General features: G+C 38.4%; 1 protein-coding gene and 1 pseudogene across 3 annotated transcripts in view; one reads left to right on the top strand and one right to left on the bottom strand.

Moving 5' to 3' along the window:
• Positions 1 to 1,585: 1,585 nt before the first annotated feature.
• The window catches only part of CTTNBP2 (cortactin binding protein 2), a 160,731-nt gene continuing 140,630 nt past the window's right edge, over positions 1,586 to 21,686 (bottom strand). For 2 of the 3 annotated variants that reach the window (XM_059074372.2, XM_059074376.2), the window contains 9 exons: positions 19,981 to 20,133; positions 19,622 to 19,809; positions 16,132 to 16,310; positions 13,443 to 13,642; positions 12,908 to 13,090; positions 9,809 to 9,872; positions 6,754 to 6,886; positions 5,656 to 5,757; positions 1,586 to 2,648 (listed from right to left, as the gene is read on the bottom strand). In XM_059074372.2, coding sequence (XP_058930355.1) covers positions 2,448 to 2,648; positions 5,656 to 5,757; positions 6,754 to 6,886; positions 9,809 to 9,872; positions 12,908 to 13,090; positions 13,443 to 13,642; positions 16,132 to 16,310; positions 19,622 to 19,809; positions 19,981 to 20,133 — 1,403 coding nt within the window. In that variant the 3' untranslated portion in view covers positions 1,586 to 2,447. The remainder of the gene's footprint in view (positions 2,649 to 5,655; positions 5,758 to 6,753; positions 6,887 to 9,808; positions 9,873 to 12,907; positions 13,091 to 13,442; positions 13,643 to 16,131; positions 16,311 to 19,621; positions 19,810 to 19,980; positions 20,134 to 21,686) is intronic. The other variant, XR_010842128.1, reaches the window with a different exon arrangement.
• LOC131763151 (U6 spliceosomal RNA) lies at positions 17,841 to 17,932 on the top strand (annotated as a pseudogene).

Raw genomic sequence — 21,686 nt, 5'->3', positions numbered from 1 at the left:
TGATGCTCATAATACAGCTGTTAGTAGTTGCTTGTGAATTGATTACAACTTGAAAAGATGTTGGATTGCCACAGAGTTCTGGGACATAATTTATTACTTTTTATGTATGAGGGAGGTAACTAGGAACACTATATTACCTCATTTTAATGCTCATGGATAACTTGTAGGGTTGTCATGGCCTATTTAACTATTGTGAAACCTGGGTCAAAGAGATCAGGTAACTTGTCTTAGGTCACACAGCTAGTAAATGTTAGTGCTTAATTCAGTCCCAAGGCTGTTTATCACCAAGGAACTTTTTACCCCCAAAGCACCCCGACCCTCTAGGGTCGGGAACCACTAGGTTTCATTATACAGTAGTGACTTTCAAAGACTTTTGGTCATGACCCACAGAAAGAGTTATGCTTTACATCACAATCTAGTGCCTACATCCGTGTACCTACATAATAGAAACAGTTCACTTATTGACTGTGATACCATGATGTACTCTGACACTTTCTATTCTATCCTATTCTGTTTTCAAAAAAATGGTAGTTGTGACACACTAAATTGATAAAATGACCAATTACTAGGTCTCTATCTGTATTTTGAAAGCTCCTGATCTAAATGCCTTCTTTAGACATCTTCCAGTCTGCCATCCAATTATAAAAAGTATATGTGTTGAATTTTACTAATGAATCAAAACTGTATGGATCAGTTACTAGAGGTCATCTTAATAATATATTCCAAATTTTGTTTTTCTCTTCTCTGGTCCTTGAATACACTAATGAGATCCTTATCTTCAGAAAAGCTGCTAATATAAAGACAATGCCTTATCACTAAAAAATCAAATACGACACAATCTAAGGTGTATGTAAGCAGGAGGAAACACATTAGAGCCACCTCAATCTAGGTATGTTGGTCTATGATATCAAGAGCATTGAGTTTTGTTCCCAAGATTAATGTCTTTTTGTGAAAACACTTGCGTATCAAATACCACCAGGATACCAAGAATTTGAGTCCAGCTCATAGGCGTTATTGTGTTCAAGCCTATTTCCTCCAGCCTCTCTCTCCTATCTACCCTCTGTCCCTTGCTCTAGTTCCATCTCCCTGTCCATGAGGTCCACGCTGTACACCCAAGGATTGCAGAGATGAAGGCTGACAGGTACTGGAATTGATCTCTTCCCTGATCCTTCCTCTACTTCACCCCATGTGGCCTAATCTTCACTATACATTTTTTAAAGATACTTGCAAAGTGTAATATAGTTTCAATGAACATGTGTACACTTTAAAGTAAATAACTATTCTGGCCAAGAAAGGACTTTCGGTACTCTCAGACAAGCAAATGACTCTTGGTATATAATTATACTTTTTTTTGTATGTATGAAAACATTTTTTTCAATGAGCACCTAATTCCTAGAGCTCCACTGAAATGTTTTAGTTTAAACCATCTAATACTTTCTAACAAGTGTGAGTCTTTCTCTGAATAGCTACTGAAATACCAACCTGGAGGAGACCAGTTTTATAAATGTCCTTACATTGAATATAAATATCTTTTGCATGGATAAACTACTAAGAGCAATAGATAGAAACTACAGCAAAATTATTTCACTAATTCAATATTTTATTTGGTGTCAAGGCATATTAACTTTTTGAGTTATAAGTCATTTCATTAGTGAAACAAACCATCTAGAAAATATTATCCATTGTGCAACTAGAATTGGAGTTAAGTCTCATTTATTGAAGCATTTACATTTTTTTATATCCACTTAGGTATAAAATTTTTGTTAAGAAAGATAACACTTTTTATTGCATTTTATATTTTACAGGAGTCATAATGCAAACTCATAAGCATAAATATATATGATGCAACCATTAAAAGATTTAAAACTGGAAACTAGAATTTTAACAGGCAAAATACTTAAAAATACTTAATATGGCTTTTAAGAAAAGTAACTGTTGAGAAATGATTTGTTATTGCCCCATTCTAGTCATTTCTCATCAAGTGAACATAAAATTATGATCTCTTTAAAATGGTACCTGTTATCTAAGCCAATGTTGCACACATGTAGTATGCAATGATTCAGGCTTTCTTAAATATACATATGTACATATATATAGATATACAGTACACACAGTTGTTTTAATACCCCTGAACATCTTGAGTAAAACTATTATGACTTTTCTATTATAAAACTACTTGAAAAGTGGGTATAGTATAACTTCTTGGTATTGCAGTTCAATCCTACAGAATTGAAAAAAAAAAAACCAAAATGTTGATTATAAATACATTTTACAAAAAACTGAATAGTGGTCCCACACTCATACTTTAGATTGCAGTGAAAACATTTGATTCATTTAAAGGTATTTACATCTTGCTGTCCTTGGTTTCTGTGTGAAATATACAGAAGAATGAAAATATTGTAGGCAGGCCTATTAGGTTTTTCTACTTGTTCATTTTTGTGTAAGTTTCAAATCTCTTCTTTTGAATTGTTTATTTCTATTTGCCTTGTATTACTGCTGCTGCTGCTTCTTTTGGTGTTCTGGGAACACTGGGTGACTTTACTTCTAGGAACAGGAAGAAAAGATTTAACTCTTGAAACACCCAACTCAGTCTTTGATTTACTGTTGCTGCATTCGGTCGCTTGATGGCTGCTGAGAGGACTGACCTCCTGTAAGAAAGGCAAACAAAATAGCTTGTCAATTTGACATTGTTCCCAACTTCTGTGATCAGTTCTAACTTCCTCCTCTCCATCCCTGAACAAGCATGTAGGAGTTTCTCTCAAGTTCTCATGAAAAAACAAACAAAAGACAATGGAGGGGAGACACTGAATACTTAATGTCTTATGTCTTAAGGTCTTATACTTAATGTCTTAGAGTAAGTGGGTCTTATAGACCCACTGGCTGATTTTCATTAGGTCCTTTGTGGTATCACAAAAGTGCTAGACACAAGAGTCAGTGAATCAAGTGCCAGAATCTGGGGTCTCCTCACCAGCTGGAGTTGTATGAAGTCCTAGGCCTGAGGAAATCAAACTGGACTACTCCAACCATTTTAATTTTTCTGCCTTTAGATCTAATTGAACTATTACTCAACCCATATTTTGAATGTTTACAAGACAGACACTGTTCTAGGTGCGTGGCTTACGGTAGAGAACGTAAAAGAGCACCATCCTTGCTCTGATGGAGCTTCTGTTGTAGTGAATTAAAGTTCCTGTGTAGCAATTCTCTATGACTAAGGAGCTCAAGATCTTCCATGCTTGGAAACTGCATGCTCTTGTTTTCCTAGTGTTTCAGAACTCTTCTGGACCTGGTCTAGGTCTCTCATTTTGCCCCCAAGGAACCAGAGTTGGATAGGTGAGAGTGATGATACTGGGATAAGACCTTTTTACTCATGCTGTTTTCCCTGATGTTGAGTTCACTTGGGTAGGCCTCACTTCATGTTTGCCACATGGCAGAACTGAACTCAAGTGAGTATGGACTGTGACAGGTGAAGAAGGAAGGGTGACATGGGGAGGTGTAGGGTATGGTGTTGAAACAGTAAATTACATGTAAAAATAAGTTATGTGAAATTTAAGGACATAATTGGAAAGAAATGGGATGGAAAATAAGGAGGATGGGAGATCAGAGATATGTGCTGGCGAGTGGGTCTAAGCCCTGGCTGCACATGAGAATCACCGAGGAGCTTTTAAAAATCCCAACGTCCAGGTTGTACCTTGGACCAATTACATCAGAACCTCTAGGGCACGTGGTCCAGGTTACCGGGGATTGGAAAAAAAAAATCCTCAAGTGGATTTCATTATGCCACCCAAATGAGAACTTCTGCTTTAGGGGGTTTAATTTGCATCTTAATGAGAAGAAAACATTTATTAGTATCTACTCTCCTGATGATTTAAATATGTATTTATGTAAGTAGGGGTTTTTTGTTTGTTTTAAGAAAGCTGGCTGACATGCTACCTGATTAATAGGCCCCTCTCTGGCCGCACAGGAGAAAGTGATTTCAACTAACACAGATAGCTCTTACTTCTAAAGGGAATTACTTCCTGATAATAGAAGAGACTGGGCCTCTAACCAAGAAATGCTCACTGAGTTTATCACGGTAGAAGAGGCATGAGCCCGTGAAGCTCTCAGGAGGCTGGCAAATGCCAAATGAGTATACTTCACCCTCTGCTGGCAGGTTCTGAGAAGAACATCTAGCAATAGGGGCAGCTGTCCTCCTAAAAACCCACATCAAACCGCACATTTAAACTATGGTTCTTTCTGAAGAGACCAGAAAGTATAAAAATGATCCATTTTTTAAAAAGGTCCCTCTTAAAGCTTAACCTACTTTCAGTACTATTTTTCTGGACAGTACCTTATTGTAGCAACCCAAGATGGTCCTGTGACAGAGGTACAAAATTGTCTTCATTATACAACAGCTGCCAGTCAACCTTTTTATATAGGAAAGTGACTGGGCCCTGTGGACAGAGTGGCTCATTGCACCCCTTCCCACTGATTGCTGCGCAAGGGGTCCTAGAGGCCCAAAAAGGTATTCTGAACCACAGCTTCCTGAACAAATGTTTTCCAGCCAGAATTCTCCGCAGGGACCCCAGGTCACCTCCTTCGTCATCCTCCCTTACCTGCTCTCCAACCTATGCTGTGCTTCTAAACTGTTCCCAATTGGGGAAAAAAAGCAAATACTATACAGAGTAAGCCAGACAGGTCATGCTCTTCTTCACAGATCATCATGCTATATATTTTTTATGCAAGAACTCAGACTTAATATTCCCCCCAACACACACAGCTTCGTGTGTAACTAATCAGGACTGAAACCTAACGAAGCCGTGAGAGAGCAGGGGCAGGGGAGCCCAGGGCTGTTGGGTGATTAGAGGAGGGTTAATAATGTAAGTCTCACCACGCTGACTTTGTAATTCTGCTTTCTGCACTCCCCGCCAACAGGTTTGTGTCAGCTGCCAAGGGGATGGGAACCACAATCGGCATGGCTTGGTGAGCAAACCACATGTTACTAAATGCCTCTTACAAAATATGCCTCCTCCTAAAATCACTACTGGATAAGAAGTAGTGTTACTGTTTCTGTTCACCCAGGAGTACCAGGCTGGGCCATCTCAACTCTTGGCATTTATTAACCAATCGTGTAAGTTATTTCAAGAGGTTAAGGAACTCTATTGGAATCCTGGCTCTTCTTTTTGACATTCTGATTTGTTTCTAAAGGAAAGTCTTTCACTGAAACACGCATGATACGGCAAGTTAAACCAGAATGAGATTTTTTTGTGTGCGTAGATCTTTGTCATCACTCAGCACTTTGCTAAAATTAACTCCAATTTTCCAAAATAGTGCTCAAATGAAATTCAATATCCCATTTTAAAATACAGCAAAGAAGACAAAGTTACATTAGTTCTAGTTTTGGTATAACGAATGCAAAAGACACCCAAAATTTTGGTATCAAATTTTTAGGCATCAAATAGAAGGAAAAAGAATGCTTTTCTATGTGATTTTTTCAAGCTATTATCCAAACAATAATTTTTCTAACCTTGATTACCTAGTGAACACTTTTGCCTTTATCCTATTTATTTCCCAACTATGGTTTAAAAGTAACTTTGTGATGCACATTGCAAGATTTGTGAAGTCAAATTCCACAACAATCCTTCTTTGTCCCATTTAGGAGGGAAAGGGGGCACTTACCTTTTGTGACACTGGCATTCTTGGAATATTAACAGTTGCTGAAAATGCAGGGTTGTTTCCTGATCGATCAAACCTCCCTAAATCATCCCCGGAATCAGCAATCTGGAAAATATAGTTTATCAAGTCACTGTGGAAAACCCACAACAGAAGCGTGATCCTTCTCCTATTGTCAGAAGCTCTGCAGAACAGACCTTCAAGTCCTATAATGTTCACATAAAGACATGAAGTCTTCAATGTGAAACTAACGGCAAATGCATGAGAAATAGCCTCTAAGGAAAACGTCTTTTAAAGTCAGAAGAAGACAACCAGATGAACTCTTTTTAAAAAAAAAATCACTTGGCACAAAATGAAAGGATATAAAATTTGCAAGATTTTCATTGTTACCTTATTTTTCCAGAGGTTAAGTATTTCATTTCCAGCAACATTAAATAAGCTAGTCAGTTCTACTTTGTCCAGAGATTATGACTGTCAACAGTAGGTGAGTCTTTGGGTGGAAGCTGCACAAGTTATAACTACCTTCTTAGGCTCCCTTTCAAGTAAAAGGCATTTATCAAGGAAGTTTGGTCAAATTTGCTGCAGATATCAGGGTGCCAAAACAGGTTGAACTTGATGTTGTTAATGCTTCGAGATTTTGGGTCACTGATTTCCATATTTGGATCTCAAATTTCACAGCTTGCAGAGACTGACTAAACAAATTACCCAGGGCACTTATTTGTTTTATTTGTAAGGAAAGCTGCCGTTCTGTCCAGAACACAAGGCTGCTATAATGCTCTCTTACTGATCGGTGACTTATGGGCCGAAGTTCGGAATACGAAAAGGATGTATTGGTGTAATTTGTGGTAACGCAATTAACATATGCAATTTTCACTTCAGGTTTTTCAGAGAAGCTGTGCTAAATAGAGCTCCCTTATTATAGAAGGGGTATTTTGGAAGTAAAGGGCTTTTCTAAGCAAGGTAAGGGATGTTCTGATTTGGAGCATTAACATGCTATTTGATAAGGAATTTCTGTCAGGGAGTGAGAGTTATGATGTGGCTCTAAGAAGTCTCTCGGCTTTTGGGTGGAACCATTCAATGTCCTCCCCCAAGCGTCCTGTTTACCTTGCTTATATCAGATTCAGATTTGCTGGAGCACATGCTCTGAAGTTCCTTGACAAGGTCTGCTTCATCATCCGAACCCAGAGAGAGTCTTTGATCCAAATTCAATGTCAATGATAGATCATTCTCTAGAGACCTAAAAAGTTTTTAACATCCTTTAAAGGCATCCATCAATGTCACTTATGCAACAACCCACTCCCACTGGATTTTGAAAACTCCCACTTAAAATTCTCAATAGGGTAAAATTTTATTACCCAAAGAAATCTACTTTCACTTAAAACATTCCTGTCTTACTCTTCCCTCTTCTTCTCTGTCTCCAAAGATAAAGCTAAGACACTGTGTGCAGGGGGCAGTGTGACAATGGAGTATATATGAATTTACCACATATTAGCAATATGACCACAGGTCAGGTTTTCTTTTGGTCCTCAACACTTCACTCAGTTCCTGGGTTCCCTTCTCTCTAACAAATTCCTTATACTTAAAACATAGTTATTACAATTATATAGGCTGTTGAATACAACAGATCTAACCATGGACCTGGCAGCAATAAGGATGTGATGCAGATTCAATGACCCCCCTTCTGTAATTCTGTGAACCAGGGCACAGGATCCTAAATGTTACCTGCCAAGTGACTGAGCACACAATTTACTGGGCTCTACTGGGGACCTATTTACAAACTACCAAGCATTTTTATTCTATGATAAATAACTCCTTTTTTCAGCTTACAAGTTTGGAGGTATAATCAACAATTCCCTAGGAGCAACATAAGAAAAAAATAGGTCATGCTAGGTTTCTGTAAATCTATCATTTGGAAAAAAAAGTCATCTAAAAGTCTGTTTAAAAGTTCACAAATGCAGGATTTTACCGTATCTTTGTCAAATGCATTAATAATGACTATCAAATTTGGTACAAAATGAAGCCAATGGTATTTCTAACCTTTTAACAAACTAAAAGCAAAATAGGCTTTCTGTTAATAAACTTTTCTTTTTAAGAAATTCATTCATTAGATTTCAGTTTAATACTAGCATTTATTTGATAAACTCAAAATGGGTTAAAGACCTAAATTTAAGGCGAGACACTATCAAACTCTTAGAGGAAAACATAGGCAGAACACTCCATGACATAAATCACAGCAAGATCCTTTTTGACCCACCTCCTAGAGAAATGGAAATAAACAATGGGACCTAATGAAACTTAAAAGCTTTTTCACAGCAAAGGATACCATAAACAAGACCAAAAGACAACCCTCAGAATGGGAGAAAATATTTGCAAATGAAGCAACTGACAAAGGATTAATCTCCAAAATTTATAAGCAGCTCATGCAGCTCAATAACAAAAAAAACAAACAACCCAATCCAAAAATGGGCAGAAGAACTAAACAGACATTTCTCCAAAGAAGATATACAGATTGCCAACAAACACATGAAAGAATGCTCAACATCATTAAAGAAATGCAAACCAAAACTACGATGAGATATCATCTCACACCAGTCAGATTGGCCATCATCAAAAACTCTAGAAACAATAAATGCTGGAGAGGGTGTGGAGAAAAGGGAACCCTCTTGCACTGCTGGTGGGAATGTAAATTGATACAGCCACTATGGAGAACAGTATGGAGGTTCCTTAAAAAACTAAAAATAGAACTACCCTATGACCCCGCAATCCCATTACTGGGCATATACCCTGAGAAAACCATAATTCAAAAAGAGTCATGTACCACAATGTTCATTGCAACTCTATTTACAATAGCCAGGACATGGAAGCAACCTAAGTGTCCATCGACAGATGAATGGATAAAGAAGATGTGGCACATATATACAATGGAATACTACTCAGCCATAAAAAGAAATGAAACTGAGTTATTTGTAATGAGGTGGATAGACCTGGAATCTGTCATACAGAGTGAAGTAAGTCAGAAGGACAAAAACAAATACCGTATGCTAACACATATATATGGAATCTAAGAAAAAAAATGTCATGAAGAGATTAGTGGTAGGAGGGAATAAAACACAGACCTACTAGAGCATGGACTTGAGGATATGGGGAGGGGGAAGGGTAAGCTGTGACGATGTGAGAGAGTGGCAGGGACATATACACACTACCAAATGTAAATTAGATAGCTAGTGGGAAGCTACAGCATAGCACAGGGAGTTCACCTCTGTACTTAGTGACCACCTAGAGGGGTGGGATAGGGAGGGTGACAAAAGAGGGAAGAGTTATGGGAACATATGTATATGTATAACTGATTCACTTTGTTGTAAAGGAGAAACTAACCCACTATTGTAAAACAGTTATACTCAAATAAAGATGTTAAAAAAAAAAAAAAAAAAATAGTCATGTACCACAATGTTCATTGCAACTCTATTTACAATAGCCAGGACATGGAAGCAACCTAAGTGTCCATCGACAGATGAATGGATAAAGATGTGGCACATATATACAATGGAATACTACTCAGCCATAAAAAGAAACGAAACTGAGTTATTTGTAGTGAGGTGGATGGACCTGGAGTCTGTCATACAGAGTGAAGTAAGACAGAAGGAGAAAAACAAATACCGTATGCTAACACATATATATGGAATCTAAGAAAAAAAATAGAAGAGATTAGTGGTAGGATGGGAATAAAACACAGACCTACTAGAGCATGGACTTGAGGATATGGGGAGGGGGAAGGGTAAGCTGGGACAAAGGGAGAGAGTGGCATGGACATATATACACTACGAAACGTAAAATAGATAGCTAGTGGGAAGCAGCCGCATAGCACAGGGAGATCAGCTCGGTGCTTTGTGACCACCTAGAGGGGTGGGATAGGGAGGGTGGGAGGCAAGGAGACTCAAGAGGAAAGAGATATGGAGACATATGTATATGTATAACTGATTCACTTTGTTGTAAAGCAGAAACTAACACACCATTGTAAAACAGTTATACTCCAATAAAGATGTTAAAAAAAAAATGCTAGCATTTGAATTACCTCTTTTAAAAAAATTAACAGTGTAATAGTTGCACAGACTAATAATGAGAATGTGTATTGTTTGTTAAATCTACGAGGGAAACTTACTTTTGTTTTGACAGAGAAGCATTCCTGTTACAATTCAGCTGTAATATAGTCTTATTTTTGATACCTGTTTAAAGAGAAAAATGTAATCATTTCAACAGAATGTCCCTGTGCATCTTGAACTCTGTATTTAAAAGAAACAGGCTATGGACTCTGCTGTATTTTCATATTGTTTTTGGATTAAATCCATCTCTTGAAGCCCTGTGGAAGGTCAGGGAATGACCAACAACCTCATGTATTGATATGACTAAAGACAGTACAACTCACACCACGGGAGGCTCAATTCAGGAATCCTCAACTCTGCTTTCATCAATGGACCCTATTCTAACCAGTCAAGTCCCCACATCCTTAGGCCTTTGTTCTCAAAGTACCTAAAAAAGGGGTTCATACATGCCTTTTTATGATGGTAATTTCCCTTTCTCTCCCTTTGCCTTCCAACGTTACTGACTAGTTATTGACTATGTAGATCTGGAGCAGTTTTTGATGTCTGGGCCCCATGATATCTTACAGTGCGGGTGGCCTTAGTCGTGTAGAAATTTTACTTTTAATTGCTTTTCGTTTTACAGAAAACAAAATAGGAACAGTATACAAAAAGTCACAGCATTAAAACAAATACTGCATATCATACCAATGTTCTTCAAACTGCATATTTCAACCCATTTTAAAAAACAAACAATAGGAAATATCAGATTGCACAGGCTGAATATATAAATTTGTATCAGTTATAGATATATGCAAATGCATAGGTTTGTGTGTGCTGGTCAGGCTTTGAGAAACACTAAACAATTTTCGACTCAAAATGTCTGTTTCTATAATACACACTCTAAATTTTAAAAGTTCATTAACACAGTTGCTTCTGAGTGAATTCTAAGATTGTACGAATGGTGCTAGCACAGATAAATCTCTAAAGAATGATTCTGAAAAGTCAGTCGAATTTGATATATCCTGATTAAAAGCAGATCATCAAAGAATCTCTGTATGTTTCCTCATCCATACTTTCGTCATTGTTGTCAGAAAGCAATGATTAGTAGGTTTCCCCTAATTACCATGTAAGTGCACAGCCTTGGGACCTGCTCTCCAGAAGCCTGTGACCAACCCCTCAGCCTTGGTTTAGGTCAGAAAGAAAAAGGCTGTGTCTTTATTAAATTTTATGAGTTTCCATAGTGGTCTGCATGGAATGCAAAAGGGTTCTATTTTTGTTTTTTTTTTTAAACAATAATGTCAAAAAATCAAAAATCAACCCAAACATTGTTGTAATAATTTTTATATCAAGTGTAATTATTAGAAAAAGTTACTATTATAAAAAAAATTAAAAACTAGAGGCATGTCTACCTTTGGTCCTTAACCAGTCAGTGGTTCATGCACCTGAACACTGGCCAGTGCATTTTATAAATCTCTGCATTTGAAGTCAGTGTAATCTACGGTAGCACACAATTTTATTCATCTAAGTTTTCATGTTTCAAAGAATATTTTAAAAGATAAATGAATTTAAAATAATTTATAACTCAATTTTGCCCGATACAGTCTGCCAAGTTAGACTTATTTCCATAATATTGTTAAGTTCATATTCACTTTATGGATTTTGTTTGTCAACTCTAAAGTACTGATATATATTGACAATGCTTATTGTTCAGGAAAGCAGCTGGTCCTGAACCCTATAGGAATTCTAATGAACTTGGAAACGATACAGTAAAGAGCCTGCATGGGTCTCCTTCTTTGAGTGCCATGGATTATTATGAGTGGCACAGATTGAAGAAAACAGCATTGGACTCGCAAGGAACGAAAACATGGATTGCAGAACCCCCTGTTTGTAGAAGTGATTTGGAGCACATAACCAAGGGATTCTGAGCCTCAGTTTTGCTCTCTCTAAATGGAGATGGTAATCCTCATCGTAGAGCTCTTTTGGATACTCTCAAGGGATAAACAGGTAAAAGGTATAATCCCTGTTACAGAAAGTCATCTGAGGGAGACTCTTTGCTCTACTGGGGGGCTAGAGTCTCATGATTTTATTCCCTGAATCAAACACTCTATCTTTAGGAAGTAAGGGCAAGCCTTTGGGATCAGACTGTATCCTATCATAAATACATAAAACTTATCTTTACAATGAGAGTTTACATTTTTTTTTCAGTGACTGTCCATTCAGTCATTTAAAAAAGTGCTCACAATTTATTATCACATACTTGGGGTAATTACAAAACTCTGGCATGTACTGATATGGTTAAAACCATATTAAATTTTTATTAAAAATCAATACAAGCTTCAATATAAAAATATAGTAACAAAAGCAACTTTTTCTGTTTTAAGAAAGATAAGATTTTAGGCATCATATTCTTTTATTTAGCAACCCCACTGCTGTCAAGTTGCCATAAAATTACAAAAAGCAGAACATTTTGGGGTGCAAGGGGGCTCTTGAAGACCTAAATTACCCGTAACCAAAATCCACAATGCATATGAGGTTGGAACATCTTTTCAAATATGAATGCCTTGAAGTAGGACATTTAAAATTTGTACAATTGATTATGCTATTATCAAAGCCAAAAGGAAGAGGTCTAATAATTAGAATGTAAACTTTATGAGGGGAGGTATTTTTATCTCCTGTTTTCACTGCTCTATTTCCAGTGCTTAGAATAAAACTTGGTACACAGTACATCCCATGTATGAAAAAAATGTGTTAAGCTGACTCACTTGTAAAGACCTTAAACTGGTATCAAATACGTCTATAACACATACTTCTAAAAATTTAAGGTTGGCTTAAGAATGCATGTTGGTGTATTTCTTTCCTTTTATGTGTCAATTTGTATTACATAAATATAACTGTGTGCATCCCAAGAAAATCAATAAAAAGGGGATGACCATTATTAACATGGTAAAGATTAAATTTAATTTCAGAATTCTAGTATGAAAGATTATTTTTTCAGGTAGGGGCTCTCAAATATTTTTGGAGTGTAACTACCACGTGTTTTATTCCATGAAGATATGCATCTGAAATACTCAGAATTTTGCTTTGTTGAATGCAGAGTGATAAAAATAAAGCGTGTTTGCATTCAGAAACCACCTCATGGGTGCCCACATATGTGTGGGTGACATGCCTGGCCCCCTTACCTTCCTCACTCAGATCCGGCTTGTTCCAGGTGGGTGAAGAGAACCGGCCAGACTTCTTGCGAGGACTGGTGCTCACCTTTCTCCAGGCACCACTCTCTTTCTTCTTGCTGCAACTGTTGTAACTTGAGACTATGGATAAAGGGAAACTTCCTCCTTTGAAATCAGCTGTATGCTGGTCTAGCTCTGAAATAACATAAACCATGTTTTGTCAAAAGGACAGAAGCAATAATGCAGTTTCACAGTCAAGTAAAATCCAACATTTCCAATACTTAAAGAAATAGCCTCTTCAAAATCACAGGCTTGTAATACCCAAGCAGGTGTTTTGTCAACCAGCAAACTTTACTCTGAAGTCTGGTATTTAAACATGAGCCAGTAATGAAAAAAGAGAGAGTTCTAAAGCTGTGTTGTGCAACATCCATCACATGGAGATAATTTCTCTCATTACAAAGAGAAAATAGAGCACGTTAAAAACAAATTCAAGCAAGCATTACATAAGAGTGTGAATTTCCTCTCCTCGCAGCATGAACCCACATACCTGCTCTCTGGAGGGGACAGCCATGCAGAACAGCTTTATTAAGCAAGATGCTGAGAGCAGCTCTAACCACAGCCTGCTGTCCCTGGCTAGGGTTTTTAGTTGTTTGCCCAAGGCTGGGTTGTCTTTTCACAGAGGCTCTTGACAATATTGCTTCTTGAACTCTGGGTGCAATGACAGCATTCCACAGCTTGGACATCCACCTTCCGAGAGAGGAGTGGGTTTCACAGTTATGACCAAGCCTCTCAGAAATCACAACTCTACGGGGAACAGGTTGGAAGACTGTGAAACAAAACCTAAGTGTTTCTATGGACAGGCTACCTTTCCCAGGTCATTTTGGAATGTGTGAAATTATCCAACACCAAAGTAGTTTGAATTTGCCTTAAAAATACAATGTATTTCAAATGAAACTGCTAACATGTCTCTCACCTTTTTCTTTATAAGATCCTGGAGAGCTGGAGTGTTGAATAAACGAATGCACAAATAAAATTAAATATATGGAAAGGGAAAAAAATACATGGAAAACTATAGACTAAAGAAGTCTGGAAAAAGATTTCCTGAAAGTCTGTGTCTAAATAGCTTAAACTTATTTGCCATTTTCCTTAATAATACGCATATATTGTATTTTAGTATTTCTGCAATTGGGATACATTTTATGATCCCTGGCAAATTAAATCCGCCTGCAAGACAGGGGCTCAGCATCTACACGTGGTGGGTTAGCCCTGTAGAAAGAGGATGGGATCAACCAGCCACGGCCTCAGGTGGACTCTCTGCATTAATAGCTGTAGCTGCTGTGGGACTTCAGCCCAAATGTGGAGCACTCAGTGCCAATCAAAATTCCTTCAAAAAAGATTACACTTTGTTGCAGCATTAAAAAACAGTTAATATGGGCTTCCCTGGTGGCACAGTGGTTGAGAATCCCCCTGCCGATGCAGGGGACACGGGTTCGTGCCCCGGTCTGGGAAGATCCCACATGCCGCGGAGCGGCTGGGCCCGTGAGCCATGGCCGCTGAGCCTGCGCGTCCGGAGCCTGTGCTCCGCCAACGGGAGAGGCCACAACAGTGAGAGGCCCGTGTACCGCAGGAAAAAAACAAAACAAAACAGGTAATACAGTTAAAGGCTGTAGACAAAAGTTTTCGAAGTTATTAGATACTGACATAAGCCTTTCAAGACGGTTAAAACTATTTACTCAGTATCAAGCATCTACTGTCAGCTGCTTTGTTAATGTCTAGTGACACGTAATTCAGGAAAAAAAAATACACAGGAAAAAAAAGTACTCCTAAAGGTGCTGAAGGGGTAAAGATGATAGAAGCTTTGGCTAAAACAATATATAACTTTTTTTAAAAAGGCAGTTCCTTAATATGGCTGTTGGGAGGTAACTCTCCACGGCATTTCTGTAACTCTTGTGTCAGCTGTTGCTCTGGATTATCTTTTCAAGGCTGTTTTTTTTTCCGACTTGGAAAAACAGAGACAGTGTCTCCTGCAGAGGGTAGATTTGTTTCCTGACGATAATGAAAGTTATACTTCCTTCCTGGGCAAAGGGTGAGCAGATTTGCCAGCATCCCCGTTAGAAAACTGGGTGATTCCCAAGCTCACAGTTCCACAGCTTTGATGCAAAGCCAGCATCCACCTGGGCCACTATGCATCACCCCATAGAACCTGAGGAGGTGGGGAAAACAATGCAAATATGAAGCCTAGGCTGTGGCGGTGCTCTGCGTGATGAAGTGCTGGGTCAGAGGCCACATCCTGCATGTGGCAGGCTAACTTGTCAGCTTACAGATAAGGTAAAAATCTCAGAGCCTCTAGCTCTTGACAGTGACCATGCAGCAGACAGGGAAGGCCAAAACTGGTTCCTAAGAATCTTGAGGCTCTGGATGTTAAAAAAAAAAAAAAAAAAAAAAGGCTTACATTTACTCATGATACTGATAAAGAAAGGGGTAATGATATGAATAAATGTGTTTCTGCTTTTTAACAAGAAATTGCTGTATACTTTTGAATAAAGCACTTCTTGTGTTCCCTCAATTAGCTGTTATTAAACTGATAGTTTGTCTTACAATAGGGAAGACGTATTATGTGCATACCCTGCTTTCCAAAATAGATTTCTGTCCAGGATGCCAGGAAGTACAGAATCAAATCTAACAGCGAATCACAGAACCCTTACTAAGTAAGCTGGATGGTGACAGATTTTTTCCTCCTTTCAATTTCCTTCTAATTTTCTATTTCATTAACCTCACTGTATATATGTCTGTTTTCATAAGCTGCTCTGAAACACAGTAAGTACATAAGTCTCATTAATAAAAGAGGAAGATTTTCAATTCATCAACAGAATGTAAGTGGGTTTTTTGGTGGGTGGGATAGGGGGATGGTTACAGGATACTTGACCTAATGTCTCATGTGGGCCTTCCCCAGGAGACACTGCCCAGAAAGTGGCACATGAGTCTGATGAAAGTTTTGTAAACACAGGGAAATTGGGATCTATCTAGTCTTAGCAAAAACAGTTTCCTTAGGAAGTACCCACCACACGAGTCATGGTCGACCTCTGACAGGAGCACAGGGCACTGGCTTTCCGTGTTCATGACAAGAGGTGACAAGAGGTGGCACGAGGTGGCCCCTTCAGCTTTCTCACCCCCAAACACTGCCAATCAGCCAGGTCTCTACTTTAAATAGGCAAAGAAGGATCAATGACACTTACTTCACTGTCGCTTGGGCGTGCCCTGGGATTACAGGACAAGACAGGAAATACTTTGGCCCAAGAAGTGCTTCTGGTGTGCCCAAGCGGGCCAGGCATGAGTTGAGCTGGCGCCAGACAGCCAGGGCCCAGTCGACTGTCTTGCACATGGGATCGCAGGGAGAGGGCACCTGACCCCTGAACTAGAGACAGGGAGGGGGAAGACGGGGGCTTGGTTTAGAACAGTGCTTCTTGTCCTTTTGTTTCGAACACTCCAAAACTAAAAACATAAAACTTCAAACTGTAAAACAAAACTGTAGCCAAATCTGATTTTACCTTCACTTGGGGTGGCTGGAAGAGGGATAGGTAATAAAATACTCTATGACGTGTGTTAGTGCGAGATACAGATACAGATCTGTAGCTTATTACATGCAATGAAAGGATTCAGACACAATAATGCAGGAAGACACCTTGGATGAGGTGTCTTACTTGGATGAATTCTTAAACATCAATGCGGGAAGAAATCATTTTTCACATGTGTACAGAATTCCTCACAGGGTCTTGCAAATAGTAGGTGTTCAAAAAAGGATTCTGAGTAAATGCAATTAAAATTACATTAAATATTTTAATATTTTGGGTAAGTTATAAGATGGCATACCTGGATCTGTGGCATGTTCACCTTGTATTACTTCTAATTTCCCTAGAAGGAAGGCTCAGCTAAAATGCTAACTTCATCAAAATGCTCTGACAGCATAAAGAAGTATGTTTTCAAATTTTAAAATGTGCAAATTTTAAGTAATACTGTATAACACACAGTTGAATGGGAGAATTATATCTTATAGTTGAATAGTTGAATTATATCTTATAAAAGGTCCCTTTTTGGTAGTACAGAGGGGTCACAAAAGGACAAAGATTTATTTACTATGAGGAGAAATCTCTCAAATATTTAGAAGTCAGATACAGCAATTGACTCTGTATTTTATAAGAAAGCAGATTCACATAAATCTCTACTTTACCAAGGAATTATGATATTAAGACTGAGGATAATACATGAATGTTTTTATGTCCTATATGAAGGGACAGAATTTGGCCTAGAAGAAAATGAAAAGAGTGGTTCAGCGATTCTAGCAGCTGCGTTAAAGTAACATCACTGTGTTGCATGAGGCTTTGGGATCTGTTATCATAGTTTCCCTTTTCTTCAAAAGAGGAACAATCATATTTCTCCCACTTTCTCTGATCCTCTTCCAGCGAGAATGAGATCATGTGCTACAATTAATAGCTGAATATTAATTTCCTACTAAAGAAAGTATAACTATTTTTTATTAAACACTAGAAGCCTGGTGTTGTCCAAAAAAGGTCTGCTTACTTATATCCCTGTAAGGAGCTGGAAGAAGAAATTTTGATCACGTGCCAGTGTGCTTCTAAGTGCCCCCAAATATTTGGTTCCATCCTGCAGTTACAAGATTTCTGGCGTTTTGCAGGAGTCATTCATTCCCATTGTACCCCTACCACAGGAATCCGCTTTATTAACCTACTTGAAATGATTCCTGATAAATGAAAGGCATTACCTCCCCTCCCCTTTCTATTCTTCACAGCACACCCCACCTGCCCATTCGAAAACACAATGGAGGAAAGTGTAGAGCCTGAGGCTTGGAACTTTCCTTTCAAAATAAGTAAAATCAATCCTTTTCAAACTATGTTTACCAGAGAGCCAGAGGAGGGAAAAGGAGGTATACTTTACCAGGTAAGATGTACCTTTCAAGGAAAATTAGCATGGCCCCTGCGCAAGAAAGACACGCAAATTCATGAAGTGTTCCATGTTTTTCTCTTGGGTAAACCAGGGATTTCGATGTGTCAGTGTAGGCTCCTCCTTGATAAGAAAAGGCACCGTTCTGGTGATAATGGAGGAAGCTATGCATGTGTGGGGAGCAAGAAGTAGATGGGAAATCTCTGTACCCTCCTTTCAATTTTATTGTAAACCTAACACTGCTCTAAAAATAAAGTCTTTAAGAAAAAAACCGGTATCTTTTGCAATTATTTAGGGAATTTTTTGGCAATAAGATTTAAATATTAATAGTGATGAAGTTAATGGAAGTATCAATAATCTGAAAAGCTGTATACCTATGACTATCTTTGCCTCTCCTTTCTTCCTACTGCTTGAGGTCATATAATAGATGTGCTTTGGTCAGAAGAATATATTTACAACCAGGCAACTGACTTTAGCAGAGCTTAGGACAGAGGATTTCTGATTCAATTAGGAATTTCAGATACTAATGCAAATCACCACTAGCAGGCACTGTTCACTGAAATACCAAAGGCATTCCCATCCCACACTTCTCCCTCCACCCACCTCCCATGGCCCCAACTCCACAAACGCATGTACGTTCACACACTCTAACAGACAACTGAATTTTGTTCAGGAACTTGGTGGAGAGCTTTGGCCTTGGGAAGGTAGTTCTAGCCAAGGTCTCTGGCGGAGAGGTGTGCATGAAACCAGTCTGGTTAATGAACCATTCAGGGGAAATCTTCTTTCTGGGAGTTTCAGAAAAAGATTCTTTCCCTCTGATAAGGAGGAGACAAAGGAAGCCGAAGTTTCCTCTCTGCACAGCATCCTGCTTCCTGCCTATGAACAAGTTTGTGTGAGGGCCTGATGCCCAAAGTCCTGCAATCCTGAAGGGAGGTCAAGAGACTCACCCAGACCTGGGTGACACCCTGGGACCTGACATCACAAAGGTGTGAATGCACATCATCAACACCTACTGCAAGGCATCCGGTTATGTAAGGGAAAAAAGCCTCTTTGTGTGTGTGTGTGAAGCTGCTAGCAGTGGGGGGTTGTTACCTACAGCTTAAAATCCTGTGCTGATACAATGAAGATCCTGTCCTCCAAGTGTGGCCCAACTGTGCAGGATTAAATGATAAAATCTTGCTAAATCGAGCTCTTTTATTTCAAGTCCACCCAGACACTCAGCTACTGGCCCAATTTATGAATATTAAATAGCGATATACTCGCGTTGGTCAGCACTGAATTAATTTTGTTATCTTGATAGAATACAGGATATTTTATTATTCTGAAAAATCACTAAAAGTGATTATTATTCTTGAAAATGTGTCAACAGATAGAGATTTCTAATTTTTTTCATGTGACTTTTTAATAGCATACTGTAACAAATATTAAAACTAGCTTGGGTGATGGATAATGAAGGCTCCAAGGAAGCAGTATTTTTTCCTTAAGAAGAGTGATTAATTTTCTAATCTTGTTTCCCACAGCATTTAGAACTTGGAGAGACTCCTCAAGAATAGTTAATAAAAAAAAGTAAAACCTATTTGCTTTTTAAAATACTTAATATTAGTCCAGAAACTGCTATGGGTTTTACATGCATTATCCTATTTCACCCTTGCATATCCCCAAGTTTTACTTGCTGGAAGCCACACAGTAAGTGGTACAGCTCAAGCCTGGTTCACCTGACACTAAAGGCCCCTCTCCCAGCAATAGGCTGTGCCTGTGGTTTGTTACCTTATTCACGACTTTCCTCCTTAGGAACCTCTGCAGCAGCCCCTGCATGGGCTCGCCATCCCACCGCAGCTGCACCCAGCGGAAATGCTGCTGCACCAGCAAGTCGGAGCCTTGGAGACAGGCCTTGGCAATGGTTCCCAACAAAAAGCAGTTCTCATGAAAGTAATAACATTCGGACGTTCTGTTTCCTGAAACAAACCAAAAGCAACAGTCCAACCTCAGCAAGCCACAGTAGGGGACAAGTTCAAATAAGTGAAAGAAAGACGAACATGAAGCATAACATGTGCTCTGGGAAACAGAAAGATTAGAAGGATCTCAAAGCAGCCTGCTTCTCAGCATGGTCTCTCTACCATCTTTACCTTTTTGGAAAGTACAGGGGCTTTCAGTGCTGCGATTTTCCAGAGGTCCCAAAAAGTCCCCCAGTAACTCAGACAATGAAGATTTTTCCAAATTCTCTAAGATGATGATGATTTTCTTGTTAGCAGGAGATTGTTTCACTGGGATCAGACATGCTGTGGTCAAAAAGGAAATTCAGTGATTAAAGATTTTACAAAAACCTATACAAACTGGCAAAGATTTAAGTGTTAGCAAAGATGTGACACAATGGGAATGCTCGGACATTGCTGGGAGAGTATAGGATTCTGGAAAACAGTTTGGCATTACTGAATACAGTTGAAGATACACACACACAATGATCCAACATTAGTTCCACAACAGATTCCAAATGGAATCAACTCGAATCTCTACCAACAACAGGCTAGATAGGAGTATATTCATACAACGGATATGAAAGTTGAACAAATTACAGCTACGAGCAACCACATGAAGACTTGTCACAAACAATATATTAAGAAACAAATCACAAAAGGCTACACACAATATGATGCCATCATTTGAAGTTCAAACAGGGGCAACACTAACCTTATAATTTAGGGATTCATAGATAGTAAAACTATTTTTAAAAAGCAAAGAAATGATTATCACAGAAGACAGACTAGTGGTTACCTCCATGTGCCCCACCCCTTGTGAACAGGGGTGGGGCACATGGGCCCATTCTGGAAGCTGGGAATGTTCTATTTTGTGACCCGGTCAATGGTTAAATGACAATTTTATTTTAAATTATTCATTGATCTGTAAAAATAGGCAGTATGTATTTTATAGATGGATATTTCAGAATACAAAATGTTAAAATCCTTAAATGATGTTTAAATTACACATATGTAAAATATTCATAAAATTATGGAGACAGGACCTCAGAGACCAGCAGGTCCCTCCTTTCATTTTATAGATCTCAGAGAGGTTAAAGAGATTTAACTCAGGTTTCAGAAACAGTGGTAAGGAAGGACCGCAATCTTAGACTTTTCTTATTTTAGGGGTCCTCACACTAAAGACGTGGGGCTGAACTGCATGTCAACCCAAAGTGAAAGATGGAAAGTAAATGGAAGATTGCTATTATACGTAGAAGACAAGTCAGTGGATAAAATGTAACTGAAACAGTGCCTGGGCACCTGGAAAGCAGTCAAATGTTGTTAATATTGTAGTTGAAATATATATATATATATATATATATATATATATATGTATTTATTTATAAATAATACTTCCTATATACCAATGAATAAAAAATTAAAATCACTTTTTAATATTTTAGAAGATTCTAAGATGCCCTAGTCTTAGCTAAGTTAACCTTGCAAAAGAGATTAATTTAAAATGCTTGAGAGTGTTTTGTCAAGTATTCCACTTTTCACACTTATGAGAGTACATTATACTCCAATCCACCTCCTAGTTACTATAGACACAAATACATTTTCACTTTCAAAAGAAGTCCCTGTAAATGAATCTCTTCTGAGATTGAAATAGCTCTTCTGGATGCTATAAAGCTTTAAAAACTAGAAGACGGGAAACAAAGCCAGCCACCTCTCAACTGAGTTGTATTTGTTGGGGCTATTACACTAGTGTCTGGCGTGTGCTGCATCCCTTTCCACAGAGCTATTTAGTAAAGAGTGCTACAGTTCTATGCTTCTCAGGTTCAAGTGTTATTTCAAAAATATGTTTGTTATGAAGT

This window comes from Kogia breviceps, chromosome 9 (assembly GCF_026419965.1).
Source record: "Kogia breviceps isolate mKogBre1 chromosome 9, mKogBre1 haplotype 1, whole genome shotgun sequence".
Taxonomy (NCBI): Eukaryota; Metazoa; Chordata; class Mammalia; order Artiodactyla; family Physeteridae; genus Kogia; species Kogia breviceps.
The sequence above is the reverse complement of the archived record's forward strand: the minus strand, read 5'-3'. Positions and strand labels throughout refer to the sequence as shown.